Genomic DNA, 16,092 nt, shown 5'->3' with positions numbered 1-16,092 from the left:
TTGAATGTGCGATTGGAAGCTGCTTGGATACTACAGCGAAGGGGGCAGTATAAGACCACATATAGTATAGACTGGTCGTTCTTTAATGTTTGGGCTAATTCAAAACTGTCAGTTAAGGAAGGTTAGCAAATCCTTTAAAATTAGGGCAGGGAACTGGCATCTTTTTGGCATGGAGTCTCCTGCCCTCATAACAATTCCCTTTCCTGGTACACAGGAGCCAAATGTGGCTTGGCAAGTGGAGAGCTATGATCATGACATGACCGGCCAAGGAATTGTGCACATCCTATTACTGTATTTATTTTTTTACCCTGTTTCACCTCTCTCTGGCTGTGTCATCTACCTGCTATGTCTTATCTAGCATAATAGAGCCCAGCCTGGTTGTGGCATTTAGATGCTACACAATATAAATGTTTAATAATTCTACTACTAATAGTAATGTAATTTATTTCCTTCAATCAGTCACCTAACATTAAAATCAATGATTACCAGCTTACCTATGTCATACAAGAATTTTGTCCTAGTCTTACTGTGGTGCCATTAGAAAGTGACACAGTCAACAAATATGCAACCAGTAAAGTCTTGTTGAGCTGGTAGATGATCTGGCAGGACTTGCATCAGTCCAGTGAAGTAAATGGGATAATCTTGCTGATGACATGTGTCCTGGGGCTAATGCATGTCTGAGTGGTCGGGGACTGGTACTGCAGGATGCTGCTGTGATGGTAGCAGATACAAAGCAATTTATTCAGATAGGAAGAGTTAGTATTCTACTTTACAAGCAGTTTTAGGGAACTAGTGGTTTAAATGGTCTACATGATTTCAAATGGGACTAATTAACATTAAAAAATGAGAAAAACATTACAACTCCTTCTTTGGTTTTAAAATGTCTTAAATAGTGAGATTCAGGATTATATGTATTTCTTGCAGGAACATTTTCAGGGTGTCCATGAGCCAAACTAGTCTTTGCATAAAATTACACATTGACTTTGTAGTCTATATTCCTTTCTTTAGAAGACAAACTTTAATTTATACCACTGAATATTACTCAGCGTCTGTGGAGTGTAGCAATGAGTAGAGATAGAACCATCAATAAGACCCTACAAAGCATATTCCTTTTCAGTGGTGTAGCCATTCAGTAGAATAGAAATGCCTTGTACACGCTTGGAATATATATTTTAAAAGTATTCCCAGGTGTAATATAATTAGAATCACAAAATATTCTAATATTTGCTATGCTACAATATATACCAAAATGATATTCTGACAATGTGTACACCCATATAGTTGAGCAAAAGTTCTCTTTTCATTAGCTATGTCTGGAAGATATTATAAATCTTGGTGACTGGAAATTTTGGGGGGCAGGGACTGTCACTTTTGTGTATGTGTCAGTTCCTTGCACAGTGGGGCTCAACCTGATTGAAGCCTGTAGGTGTTGCCACAATGTAAATATTAAGTAGTACTAATTAATACCAATGACAATGATTGATTTAAAAAAAACAAAACCACCATATGGTTTTGAGGATGCTGTCATGCTGCAATTCTATGAGCTCCCATCTTAATAAATACAAAGGTACTGATTGAAGCCAAGGGGAAAAAAAAGCATTTGTTCTCTCCAGGCAAAATTAACAACAGAACATGAAAAATCTTGGACAAAACAGATACTCTAGAGAATGCTGGTGATATTGTTGAGGGGAAGGATTATATTTGCTTTGCTTTTCGTTACTGTTACCTATTTTGTCATAATTTCAAAAGGCAAAATTCTACCGGCTTTGTCCTTAATTTCCTACTATCTGTATATTAAGCTTCTATAGAATTTTATTATTCAGTGATTCATTCAATTCCTCTTTTTTATTTTGGTCTTGCAGACTTGCTTAAGGATCTGCCTTTCCCTTTGAGTTTTCTGCTGTGTAGCCAAATCAGGCGGGTTGACTAATTCTTTGTATTTAGGCATCTCCATTGTAATAATAGCAGAGATTGATGAGTTTTCCTGCTGTCACAGCTTCCCTTCAGATTCTGAATAAATATATTATTGTGCTTGAGGTGGTTATTTCACCTCACACATGTTTTATAATTTCATGTCCCAACTTCTCTTAACTTCAGTGAAAGGAAAGAAACTGGTGGGATCTGTCTAGATGGAGAAATTAACTGACATAACTATGCCAGTATCATTATATAACACCGCAGGTGGACACTGATTCTAGAATAGTTCCTTTTTCCGATTTAGTTTAATATGCTTATACCGGTGAAATGCCATGTCAGTAAATTCCACTGTGTAGACAAGACTGTAGTTTTGTCTGACAAAAGTATTCTGGTACAAAGTCCAGTCCTCACACGTACTATGGGAGCGGGATTGGCCTGTACAGTCAGACTCACCCCTTCTATCTCTACCTCCAGAAATGCGGTGGTAATATTCACCAGTTCAACAATATAATGTACAGAACTGTTGAATATTCCCACTGCAGGTATTTAGATAAATGTCATGACCTTTCTTGAAGAAGGCCCTTGGAAATGGTGTACGACAGTTGTCTAGTCTCTACACAGGAAAGCTAGAAATTACCTTTGAAATGCACTGTTCCTGAGATACCTTTTGGCCAGATACCCAAAATGTGTATGCTGAGGCTGGCACATCTGGCAATCCTAATTCAGCAATCTTTGTTTTCGGAATTAAAATTCTGCTTGTCCTGCCGGGAGATTTTAACTGAATAATGCTGTAAAGTTAATTCCTTACCTTCCAGACAGGTGAAATGTGAGCTGTACCAATGTTACTGGAATACTGGAAGTGTTGTCTACTCTCACTATCTGTCTGAGGTGTACAGTTTAAATGTAGAGGCTGAGCTTTTATCTGTGTTCTGCTGCAGGCTTTACACTGTTAGCTCCCTAATATCTTTTAGCGATTTCATTGGCCTGGAAACCCAACAACTGACCCAACATTGTCCCAGGAAACTGCACTGAATTGTAACCACTTTGTTTATCACCTGCATTTCTATGGAAAGAGACTTTGCCCTCAGTAAAGAGCGATTCACTTACAAAAGCAAAGTTTGCTCTGTTAATTCCTGCTATTTCAAAATGCCTCATGTGACAGGATAGTTCCTTATTTAGAGCCCAGAGCTTTCCCCTGGTCTGTCAGCCCTTTGAAACATAGTAGGATCTGCCAGCCGGCTCCTTACAGAAGGATTTTATTGACAGCAACTAATTACCATTCATCACTTAGTGGAAAGGAAGAAAGGAATGAAACATTTGCCATGACATTCTCCACATTGCTTGTTTTCCTCTCTCTTGTTCACAGTACTTTGCAGCTGCTGGGTAAGTCTCCACTGTGTGTCCACTGTAAAAATTGGATATTAAAGATCTTCACTTCATGCTTTTCCTTGGGCATTTTGATACTTTTTGGTGTAGAGTCTGGCTATTCTTTCTTTGTTAGTAACCTTATAGCTTATAGCTGTGATGTGTGGGACCCGCCTCAGGGAAAGTTGCAGATTCACATAGGATGCACGGGAAGGCACAGGGCCTAGTAGGGTAACAGAAACAGGTACAGAGGGGGAGACAGGACCGGAATTCTGAATGTCATGACTTGCAAATGGTTGTGGCCAGCTTATTGATGGCTCTGCATGGGTGTGCAATGGGGGAAGAAGGTGTAAATAGCTTTCTCTGCCTTCTCTTGCAATGACACCCCTTGTGCAGTGATCACCCCTAGGACAGTTGCTTTGTGGAGCCATTTCTTCATGGCAGCATTATCCAGGTCTCTACCCTCTTTGAGGAAGAGACTACAAGAGCAGGAAATTGCTTCCCCCCCACATTAGGCTGGAGTCTCATTTCTGATCTGGTCGGTGTGTTTACATGATGGATGAAGGAATGGATGTAGATGATAAAGGGTACATCTACACTGCAATCGGAGGTGTGAATTCAGTTCAGGTCGGCATACACGTTCTAACTTTACTCTAGCTAGTACTAGTAAAAATAGCAGCGAAGATGTGGCCGCCCAGGCTTCAGTGCAGACTAGCAACACGAGTACATGCCTAGGGTTTCAGGCAAGCGTGTACAGCCTGAGTTGAAGCCCATGCCACTATTTTCAGCTGTGCTAGTTAGCTTTAATCTACCACAAGAATGCCTGCCCGAGCTGCAATCACTTCTTTGACTGCAGTGCAGACATACCCAAACATATAAAGTGTGTGTGTGCGTGCACATAGATAGAAAGACCCTACATTTTTAAAAGTGACATGATTTGTGTGCCTTTGTGTTTTGAGCTCCCAACTTTAAACACTTTCAGGGGCTGGATTGGGGCAAGTGTGCAAAAATCACTAGTTAGATATGAAATCTTAAGTCATATTGTAGGCTGAGCTGTTAGGCTGACCTATTATTAAGATTGCCCAACACTCTCCATTATAAGACCATCCTTTTAGTTGCTTATCACTTTGCCAAACTTTAATTGTTTGGGCTGAAATTTTTCATGGATATCTTCCGCGGGCTGAATTTTTTTGGTTCAGCCACTTCTGAGAATGTAATTAGGGAAAATAAAGTTGTTTTTCAATATTAAATTCTGATGACTATGGCTTTGGAGAGCATCCCCATGCTTTGGAGAAGAGACTGTATAATTGGCAGGGGCTACCCTTTGTGTCTGGGATCTGGCTTATGCCATTCCTGTGGAAATCTGTCTGAATTTGGTCAAGTTATAAGCTTTTGGAAAATCACAGTTGGCACATATTCCGTGGAGACGACGTATATTTTAGTAACTAATATCTCTGAAGATTCTGTCTTCACAGAGCATATCTGAGCCTCTCTCAGCTACTCTTACAGCTGATCAGACTGCTCATGCACCATTCCCTTAGTGTAACATCGTTTCACAATTCATAAATGTGACCAGACTGCACATGCACCATCCACACAGAGTGACTGTGGGGGAAGATCAGTGCATAGATGGAGGCATGGGATTGGCTGGGTGAGGCTAGGCCTGGGAGCCAGGGAAGGAAACAGGTGGAGAGGGAGATAGTGGATGGTGAACTGAAATTGAATGAGGAGCCAGGGGAGAGTGGGACTGACAGGGCAAGGAAACTGGCAACTGGAACTGGTTGGAGGTGGGAGGAGGTGCAGGGAGGGAATACAGATCTGATGAGGAGCCAGGCTGCATGGGGGATAACTGGAATTGGCTGGGCAAACCGACTGGGACAAGAAGCCAAGGGAGGGGAAAACAAGGAATCTGGAGAAGGAGACTGGCACTGGGAGCCAGTGGGGACAGAGAGCATGGCCAGGGAGATAGGTGACTGGGGAGATATGGGGGACACATCTGGGCATGGTGGAGGGAACTGGGAATAGCTAGGCAGAGAGACTTGGAGCATGATGAGGGAGATGTGGACTGGAAGAAACTGGTAAAGGGAGTCTGGAGTGGGAGACTAGGACTTGTACAGCAAGGAAATTGGGACTGGGACCAGTAGCCTGAGGAGTGAAGACTGGGACTAACTAGATGAGGAGAATGGGCTTGGGACTTGGAGTCAGTACTAGGACTGGGGCAGGTTGAGGGTTCAAGACTGGGGACAAAGGAGTCTGTGATATCTAAAGCACACTCACTTTCAGAGTCTGAAATGGAACTCAAGATCCCTGAAACCCACCATTCCTCTGCTGTCAGAGGCAATTGACCGTGGGCCTGGGTGAGCATGAGTGACAGCTCATCTGAATGCCCACCCTTCTCCTTTCACCTATGTTTAAGGCTATCTTGGATTTTGTGAGCAAAACCACATTTAAAATACCAACCCACCCCTAGCTCTCCCCCCTCCCTGCAAAAAAAAAAATTCAGAAGTTTAGAAGACTATACAAAATAGAATTGTACTAATAGAATTCAACTCCTGGTTTGATTTTAGTGTTGCTGTTGCTTTAGAATTGATGGTATTTTACAATTAATATCATACATTGATGGACTCTGACAGATTTTGCATTCCATAGAAGTACAGACTGCATAACAGAGTCTATTTGGGCCAATCATAATTAATATTATATATCTTTCTTCCCTTTCCAGGTGACACTGAAAGATTTTGGACTACAGATTCTTTGACAGGTTTCCACTACCAGATAAACTCCCAATCAGCTCTAACATGGCACCAAGCAAGGAAAAGCTGCCAGCAACTGAACGCAGAATTATTAAGCATCACAGAGATACAGGAGCAAACATACCTGAGAGGTAAAGTAACAAAGTAATCAAGAGTGAAAAAGCTGCATTGAAGTTAATGGAAAGTCACAGTCGCATTGATGTCAGTGGGACCAGGGTTTCACCCACAGTGATATTTCTGTTTTTGTGTCAATTCTAAATATATCTCAATGGTCTGAGAAACCTTTTCAGTGAGGCAGCAGCATTTACATCACCCTTTAAAGGGATAAAATACATCCCCCCACCCACTAGCCTGCAGTACAGGAAGACTGGCCATTTTCCTATGGGGAGCATAGTGACATTGGCCATTATAGTTGGTCCTATCTTGCATTCCACAAAAAACCAAGAAGCAAGTCCTGGTGCAAAGGTGGTCTCCACATCTCTGCTTCCTCCCACCACTGATCAGGAGTAGCCATAATCTGATCCATAGATTATATGTTTCCTGTAATATTTAGTGATTATTTATAACTCCAAGAGAATACATGAAGGTCGTTAGTCTCATCCTAATAGGGGTGGATTTTACATGCGTCAACTTCCAATAACGCCAGTGGAGTTAATGATTTAAGCTCCTTTATAAAAGTCATGAAGGAGGCATCATAAACACCAGTTTGGAACAGGACCAGAAGAGAGCTAATGAATCTTTCATGTGCTATGTTTGTGCTGAAATGAAAAGTTCATTTATTCCTTTTATTTCCTACAGAAATCTCTGTAACCTTTCCACATATATGCTCACATGTATATTGTGTTCCTATTTTCATCTATATATTTTACTAATTGGAAAAGTGATATTTTTATTGACTGGCTCTGTCTGAGAAATGTAAATTTCCTATTTTTAGTTTTACTTCTTTTGGTTCAAAGTTTCATTTAATTTCTTTTGTAATTTAGAGATAACTAAAAATATGGATTCTGCTCTCTGGATTGGACTTAATAGTTTGAATTTTAACAGTGGATGGCAGTGGATTGGTAGCAGTCCTCTCAGATATTTAAACTGGGCTCCAGGTAGGTAAATCTGTTTATAATAATCAAAATAGATCTTCTGTTGGTGTAATGTGGTATAGCTCCACTGAAGTCACTGATTTACACTAGCTGATGGTCTGCCCCATCATTTTTAAGAGTAAAATTCTCTGACGCACATTATAGATTTCAATGCCAGTATTTTTTATCATTACAAGCATGGAACTTGTCTATAGAAATGAGTATCATTTGGAGTTAATAATCACTAAACAGATCTGATCCAAATTTTTCCTAAAAATGTAATCCAAAAATGAAAAATATAAATTGAAGCTTCCAGAAGCAGCAAAATATTTAGGAAATAAAGGCATTGCATCTTCTTCACATATTCTCAATATTATATAGCGTTAGAGTAAAACTGATGCTTCATCAAAAATCTTCAACACATTCTATTTAGAGAACAGGGACCACTGCATCCTTTGATGACAGTGTAACTGGAATAATGCAGTAGAAATCAAGCCCACTCTTGCTTACATATTTTCTATTTTTTATTTCTAGGGCTAGTTCCATGAAAACTTGATTGTAACTTGTATGTGTTCATCTGCTTTTGTAGCTTATTTGTTGCTGTAATCAATAATCCAATGCTTGTGACAGGGTATGATTCAGGGGGGAACATGATGGTTTCCAAGCTGCTTCCACAAAATAAACTGGCCATGTAAGTTGACAAATGAGCAGCTGCTCATAGTGGATTGTGCAGATGTTCAAAATATGATCATGTGAACTGCTAGGCTTCTCCTCAGTAGGTCTTGAAAATACCTATGTGCTCCACTGGGCTCACTGGGCTTGGCTCTTTGATTAAAGAAAAAGGAAAAAAAGCAGATCTGTCTTCCAAACTCCACCCGCTTGTGGCACCAAAATAAGACATCACTCACAATAATATGTGTGGCGCTATCCTTCCCTCTCTACTCTTTCTGATATGTACAATGAAGTAATCAACAATGTTGACATTTAAATTATCATTACTGGGTGTCTGCATTAACACCTCACAGAAATGAACGGGGTAGTTCACACCAGTCAGAGCTATTGCTCCAGGGTCTCTGCAGACACATCTCTGCAGCTTGTGCCAGGTCTGCACTACAAAGTTATGTCAACATAAGCCACCTCAACATAAGCCATCTCATGCATCCGACGAAGTGGGTATTCACCCACAAAAGCTCATGCTCCAAAACGTCTGTTAGTCTATAAGGTGCCACAAGACTTTGCTGCTTTTACAGATCCAGACTAACACGGCTACCCCTCTGATATATAAGCCACCTTGTGTCAACTTAGGCCTTGACTACACTTGCAAGTTAGAGCACATTAACTCAGTCCCAGGTGCCCTAACTCCCGAGGTGTCCACACTGGCAAGGCATGTAGAGCACCCTGACTCCACGGCTGGAGCGCCCCTGGTAATCCACCTCCACGAGAAGCATAAAGCTTGTTGCGCCACAGCTGGAGTGCCACCGGGCCAGTGTGGACGCCATGGTCTGTTAATGTGCTCTGATCAGCTTCCAGAAGTGTCCCACAATGCCTGTGCTAGCCACTCTGGTCATTACTTTGAATTCTACTGCCCTTCCCTCAGGTGACCAACCGTCAGACCTGCCCTTCAAATTCTCTGGGAATTTTGAAATTCCCCTCCCTGTTTGCTCAGCAAGGCGTGGAGTGCTCTCAGCACATCTTTCCGGGTGACCATGCCTCCACGTGCCATGCGATCCCCAGTACGGGGCAATGGCGAGGTGCTGGACCTCATTAGTGTTTGGGGGGAGAAAGGAATGCTGTCTAGTCCCAGCTGTGCTCCAGATGTAGGAATTATGATACCTACGGGCAGATATCAAGGGCATAAGAGAAAGGGGCCATGACCAGGACGCACTGCAGTGCAGGGTTAAAGTGAAGGAGCTGCAGAGTGCCTACCACAAAGCGCAGGAAGCAAACCACCACTCCTGTACTGCCTCCACGACCTGCCATTTCTACAAAGAGCTGGACGCGATACTTGGGGGCGACTCCACCTCCATAATGAATGAATGGGAATCTTGACTTGGAACAGAGGTTATTTTACCTTTGAATTTTGCAGGAATACTGTGTCCAGTCCTGGTATCCACAATTCAGAAATGATGTTGATAAATTGGAAGGGGTTCAGAAAAGATCCATGAGAATGATTAAAGGATTAGAAAATATGCTTTATAGTGATAGATTCAAAGAGCTCACTCTGTTTAGCTTACCTAAGAGAAGGCTATGGGGTGAGTGTCTGTATGTATCTATATAGGGAACAAACATTTAATAATCAGCTCTTCAGTCTAGCAGAGAAAGGTATAACACAATCCCATGGCTGGAAGTTGAAGCCAGACAAATTCAGACTGGAAATAAGGAGTAAATGTTTAATGGTGACAATAATTAACCATTGGAATAATTTACCAAGAGTGATGGTAGATTCTCCGTCACTGAAATTTTTAAAATCAGGATTGGCTGTTTTTCTACAAACTCTGCTCTAGGAATTATTTTGGGGAAGTTCTGTGGCGTGTGTTATACAGGAGGTCAGGCTAGATGATCCCAAAGTTCCCTTCTGGCCTCAGAATCTATTCACTTTTTTCAGTTTGATTAATCTGTGTGGCTGATAGCGCTCTACGTCTAGTCAGTTTAACAATCATAAAGGCACGAGAGATCACCAAAAAATTGTTCCTTCCATTGGTGACATGATTTTTTGCAGTGATTACATGGCAAGTCTGTTTTATATGTTTGTCAAAGGAAGCCCCATTCCAGCCCCTGGTAAACTCTGTGCCATGCTGAATCCCAGAAGAGCTTCTAAATGGGAAAACCAGGCATGTAATCAGAAACGTGGCTACATTTGTAAAAGGGGAAACTCCACTTTAGAGTCTCTCAATATGCCTTCAGGTAAGTATGTCAATTTAATAAAAGGTGATTTGGTTTTTTTTGTTTTGTTTTGTTTTTGGTAGAAACTGCAGCCTGCAAAGATGTGCAATGGATAAAAAGGAGATGCATTTTGATCACCATGAAATTACTGTAGAAGTTATTTTTTTAGCCAAGAATAATACTTTAAAAACACCCGTGTGTGTATGTGCATGCCTTTGTGCACAAGCAGGTGGAGACACACAATTTTCTATATTGCTTGGTACAAAAGGCCATTATTCTGCCCTTATCCTTTATTAACGACTCTGGGAAGAATTCCATTAGTCCATTCATCTAAAGCAGAGTGGCTAAATTTTACACAACTAAAAGCCATATTGGCAATTTGATAGGAGCCAAGGATCGAATTTGCATAAACCATAATTGTAATTTCATGTCCCTAATTGCACAACAGGCACACACCACAGCCACCCTAACCTTTAATGCAAAGAGTCAGTCTGTGATGACTACAGCATGCAACGCTTCATGTCCATCTGAGCAGGACAGCAGGAGCACTAGTTTTCATTATCCATGTCTCTGTATTAAAAAGCAGCCATAGGCTACATTTTACATTTCCTTGGACTACATTTAGACTGCAGGCTGCCTTTGACCTAAAGCATAGAAATGACAAGTTAGTAGCAGTCACATACTATACCTAGAAGTGATCTTCAGTAGGCTGTTTCCCAGGGATGCTTTGAAAGCTGCTGTAAATGCTCAGTGACAAACTTATTAAACTAGAGAGAGATTTTTTTAAAGAATATTTTAACTGACAATAATAACATGAAAAGGAAATGGGTCAAGATATTTTAAAAAGGGGACCAAAAATTAGGGTCTGAAACCTGTATTTAGTCACCTTAGTGGCCCAATGTAAAAAGGTGACAATTTAAAGACGAGACAATTAGTTGCAATAGTTTACAAAATTATTTCTGTTACTGATAAGCAGTTACTAGAGATTTAGACCATGAATGTCAATAGCTGAAATTTCTAGGGAGCTGCACTATGTGACAAGTCTGGGTAGCTCTGTCCAAGTCTGGGTATTTTATGATATTTAGATGTTTAAATGATAAAGAACCATATTTTATTTATATTCACATTTAACATATTTAAAATTTGTCATATTTCAATTCTTACTAGAATGTTCTTGAATTTCTGACCTCAAATTTCACCTATAGTCAGCTAGATCTCCTGTATTTTATGCACAATAACAAAAAATACTACCAGTCTCATTTACGTTGTTCCCTTTTACACTGCTCTAAAACATTTTTTATTTTTATTTTAGATCACTTGGGGCCTATTAAATGCCCAGATGGGTGGCTACCATACTCAGGTCACTGTTACATGATTCACAGAGAGCCCAAAGTATGGAAAGAAGCTTTGACTTCATGTAAGAACCAAGATGGAAATTTGGCGAGTATGCATAATATTGCAGAGAACAGCTTTATTGTTTCTCAGCTTGGCTACCGTAAGTATTTCTACAGGCAACTGTTTTGTCTGCAGTATTTATAATGAACAGTTAGCTGTTTTTTATTTTGAACGCTACCGCTAACATTTATAGCCAAAGAATAGATCAGACTTAAGAGGTGTTTTTTGCATAAACACAGAAGAATATTTTTTGTTGACTTATGAAGTAAAAATCTAAGTACAACTAAGTAAAAGTTGTACAGTAGGAAAGGAAAAATTCTATTGCCCCTGAGGCCCAGCTTGTGTGTGCCAACCTGCTTTCTTAGTACATAAAGGGGGTGAATCTTGTGCCTCCAACCCCAGTCCCATGCATTGGAGCATGATGAGTTCTGCAGTGACGAAGCCTCAAGCCAACATTCGAGCATGTGCTTAACTTTAAGCATTGGAGGAGTCCCATTAAAATTGATGGAACTACTCATGCTTAAAGTTGAGCATATGCTTAAATGCATTGCTGCATTGGGGCCCTAGTGAAGAACAGTTGGGGAAAAAAACAACTCTGCTACTTTGTACAAACAAAATATGGGCTATTGTGGTTGGTGTCAGCATAAGTTATTTCAGCTTCCTCTCTCTCTCTAAGAAACCACCAAGTTCCTTCTCCTGTTTGTTTCATAGACCTGCAGGGGACAGTCAGGCTGAGGTATCTCCAAAGAGTTTTTGGGCTGCCAACATTTTGTAAATGTATTTTTTTTCTTGTGAACCATAATGAGGAAAATTTATTTTTCTTTTATAAAGAGAAGTCAAAAAGGTGAACAAGGTACATAGAACTTCATCAAATATGTGACAGGCCAACCACCACAACTGGTGCTGAATTGTGGGATAGCTGGTCTGGTTCCGCAGTTTTCCACTCAATGGCAGCCCTCTGTTGTTAAGAGGGATGCTATTGCTCAATCTCAGCACCTCTAAGCCCACTGCTGACAGAAGACAGAACCAGGCACAAACCAGCATATTTCTGCCTTTATTTTGTTGCTTTGTTATCAATAAAGTTTGTCAAAAATTGTTTGTATCCCTCCTCTGCCATTGCAAAGGGCATATGTCCCTTTGTTAAAGGCAAGACTTTTTGAGTGAGTCTAAAACTTAGCCATGTTAAAATGTAGGCCAGCTTACCCCTCACAGCAGAGAGGGATGTGAAGGAGCAACCGGCATTTTTGCTAAAGGAGAAAGACTTACCATAATTCTCTTAGTGCTATATCCCAAAATCCATGACTGAAATCTCATTCCAGACATGGAAATGTACTCTGTTACCTGTAAAAACATCATTAACACACCAACTGCTTTTATGTTAGAGCCAACAGAAGAGCTGTGGATTGGACTGAATGCCCTTAAGATTCAAATGTATTTTGAATGGAGTGATGGGACTCCTGTGACATATATTAAATGGCTACGCGGTCAACCCAGCTATGTAAAGAGACAAGAAGATTGTGTTGTTATGAAGGGACAGGTAAAATAATCCAATTATTTTTCATAGCTCTATAGATTTGAAGGCCAGAAGGGACAGCTGTGATCATCTAGTCTGACCTCCTGTATAGCACAAGCCATAGAATTTTTCCCTAAATAATTCTAGAGCAGCTCGTTTAGAAAAATATTGAATCATGATTTAAAAATGTGGCTGCTGGAGAATCCACCATGACCCTGGGTAAATTGTTCCAAGGGTTAATTTACTCTCACTGTTAAGAATTTGTGCCTTTTAGTGATGCTAATCAATACATAGATCAGGCTGAAACTGCCATTCATTATAAGCCTGATTCTGAAACGTTCACATACCTCTCTTCTCCATAACCTTACCAAAAACACACGAAACCACTTGAAATTTCACGTGCCAGATCTCAGCCTAAAGTAAGTTTTCATATAAGTTTGGGACTAATCAGACAGGGCATTTATAAGATGTGTGAGATCAAAAGTGAAGGAGTAATATTTTCCTAATGTCTTTTAGCATTTCATATCTCCTAAAGAACTCCTCATTCGTGATTACTGAGCATCTCAGGTTGGCAATACTGCTGCTCCAAAGCATGAAGCTTTTGGAGTAAATGATTATAAGATTTTTTTTTTAACATGGGCAAAACAACCTCTTTTTATCTAACCTTGTTCTGAGAGGCAGCTGAACTGTTTTTGTTGAAACGTTCAAAAGAAAAGTTCAGCTTCAGGGAAAATTTAATCTCAAACGGTTAAAGTTTGGCAAATTATAAGCAAATGAAAGCAGGGTCTTATAATGAGAAGTATTAGGCAATTTAGGTGTCACTACTAGCTCGGCCCTGGATATTTTTTTGTTTCTCTCAATGGTAAATGTTAATCCCCTCCCACCATTAAATGGGGGGAAGAACAGAGCTACTGAAGAACAGAAAAATTAAGTAGTTTACATAGTGGGCACTGTGGTCTAATGGATTAAGCATGGACGAGGGCATGCGTGTGGGGGGAGGGACAGCTCAGTGAGTTGAGCATTGACCTGGTGAACCCAGGGTTGTGAGTTCAATCCTTAAGGGGGCCATTTGGGGAACTGGGGTAAAAATCTGGGGATTGGTCCTGCTTTGAGCAAGGGGTTGGACTAGATGACCTCCTGAAGTCCCTTCCAATTCTATGATTCCATTTTAAACCTAGTTCTGACTCTAACTCACTGTATGACACTCTGCATGGGCTAAACCAGGGGTGGGCAAACCACGGCCCATGGGCCGGATCCGGCCCCTCAGGGATTGTCCCCCGTGGTGCACAGATGGGCTAAACTGAGCATCTAGGTTCAGCCTGTGTAAAAGGCAGCATGTAGACGCACGCTGGGAAGGAACTGTAACTCAGTCCCCAATCTTCCCCTCTTTCCCTCTTGCTCAGGGTGCGGCTTACTCTCCTTGCTTGAGCCTGACTAGCTGTCTTGAGGGAGGAGGGAGCTATGGCTTCATCTACTTCTTGGTCCTCCCAGTTTCCTCATTCATGCAGGGCAGTATGCAAACATAGCTAGATTTGTTAAAAATAAATAAATGGAAGGTCACAAAACACCTCAAACCACCATAAATAAAAACAAAAATCATTTCAAGTTGACTGTTTCTCAGCAAAGATCTAATGGCAGATAGCTCTTAGGTCTCTTTTATATAATATAATAAATAATTAAAGAGAAATGTCTAACATCAAAATTAATTAACATTTTGTGGGACATTATGATTTATTTTTAGTGTGTTTTTCACTTTCTCTCTCACAAAATTCACTGGCTTTCAACAAGTCTCCTATTCATAAGTGTGACATCATCATACTTATGGGGACACATTTAAGCCTGCATTACTCCAGTTCTACTCCTTTCACTGGAGTTACAGTAGTGTAGAACTGGAGTAACGCTGTGATGAATCTGGCACATCACTTTTTGATGCAATCTATATTTATCAACCAATTCATGCAACAGATTAAAAATGAGCATGAGCAAGGAGAGAGGAAATTAGCAGTTTTCTAAAGATTATGCGTCCTTCTTCCTGGACATTCTTTTCTCTCCCCCGTCATGTTCAGGATGGATATTGGGCAGCTAATGTTTGTGAAAAGAAACTTGGTTATATCTGCAAAAGGACACCTTTACCACAAACTTCCAGGGAAGTGGAGATCATCGATCCAGGCTGCCAGAGAGTAAGTGTGAAATTGATTATATGGGGATCTATAAAGGTCATTTAGCCTATTGGGTTTCATGCTCTTTAAAGTACTTTGTCTCTTCCATCTATTTAGTAACTGCTTTTGAAGGAGCCTGGTGTTTTTTTCCCTTAGCAAGCTGCTCATGTATGTACGGTTTTTATTATCATTCTTTTTCAGATGCAAATCTACTCTGAATTCATTTTTCATTTATATGAATGCTTCCATCTCCTCCCTCTTCTTTATAATGGAGTCCGGCTTCCCTCTCAGTAATAGATATACATAGACCATTTTGGTTAACAGAAAGTCTTCACAACATTCTGTGTTTATTTAAGGCTCTTAACCCAATGAAATAACAAACATAGCACTCACCACAGGCCTCTCTGTCTCAAGTCTCAGATATTCTGTCTCTTCATAGTCTTTAGCATCAGCAACTAATAAGAAAAGGAAATCAATTCAAAGCAGAGAAGAATCTCCCGTCCCAGGCTCCCAACTCTTCTGGTTCAGATTCCTTACTTGTGGGCTGCCTGGCTGGACTTTGAACATCCCCAACCGGTGATATGGTTCCTAGTCAGCAAACTTAGCAAGTCTCACCTGCCCAGAAATCCACTTGTTTACTCTATGCTGGTTTGGGGTAAGCCTCTGTAGTAGACTCAGGAGTAACAAGCCTAAGGTGGATCACAAGGGGTCCTTCTTTGAATTCTGAAGAGCCACTTTAGTCCAATATTTGTAGCTCTGGTTATATTTCAATATATTTGAATAATTTAAATCGTTTTTGTATTTCAAGGTTTTAGAGGCCACAATTCTTGAGCTACATAGACATAATTTCCCTCTGAGCTGAGCAAAGTCAGTGTTTTGTTCTTTTGCCATGTGCGTAACCAAGCCTGCAAATCAGTGTAAGGCCATCCTGATCAGGAAAGATAATCTTCCACTCCAGGAAAATCATACCAACATAAGAGGAGGAAAAGATGGGTCAGAGGAGGGATAGCTCAGTGGTTTGAGCATTCGCTTGC

At 40.6% G+C, this 16,092-nt stretch overlaps 1 protein-coding gene across 3 annotated transcripts in view; it reads left to right on the top strand.

Annotated features, from left to right (window-relative positions):
* The first annotated feature begins 3,153 nt into the window (after positions 1-3,153).
* The window catches only part of LOC120397234 (macrophage mannose receptor 1-like), a 58,150-nt gene continuing 45,211 nt past the window's right edge, over positions 3,154-16,092 (top strand). For all 3 annotated transcript variants that reach the window (XM_039522935.1, XM_039522936.1, XM_039522934.1), the window contains exons 1-7: positions 3,154-3,300; positions 6,005-6,166; positions 7,019-7,132; positions 9,866-10,012; positions 11,304-11,486; positions 12,769-12,923; positions 14,966-15,079. In XM_039522935.1, coding sequence (XP_039378869.1) covers positions 3,240-3,300; positions 6,005-6,166; positions 7,019-7,132; positions 9,866-10,012; positions 11,304-11,486; positions 12,769-12,923; positions 14,966-15,079 — 936 coding nt within the window. In that variant the 5' untranslated portion in view covers positions 3,154-3,239. The remainder of the gene's footprint in view (positions 3,301-6,004; positions 6,167-7,018; positions 7,133-9,865; positions 10,013-11,303; positions 11,487-12,768; positions 12,924-14,965; positions 15,080-16,092) is intronic.

The sequence above is a fragment of the Mauremys reevesii genome, linkage group 2, assembly GCF_016161935.1.
Source record: "Mauremys reevesii isolate NIE-2019 linkage group 2, ASM1616193v1, whole genome shotgun sequence".
Lineage (NCBI taxonomy): Eukaryota > Metazoa > Chordata > Testudines > Geoemydidae > Mauremys > Mauremys reevesii.
The sequence above is the reverse complement of the archived record's forward strand: the minus strand, read 5'-3'. Positions and strand labels throughout refer to the sequence as shown.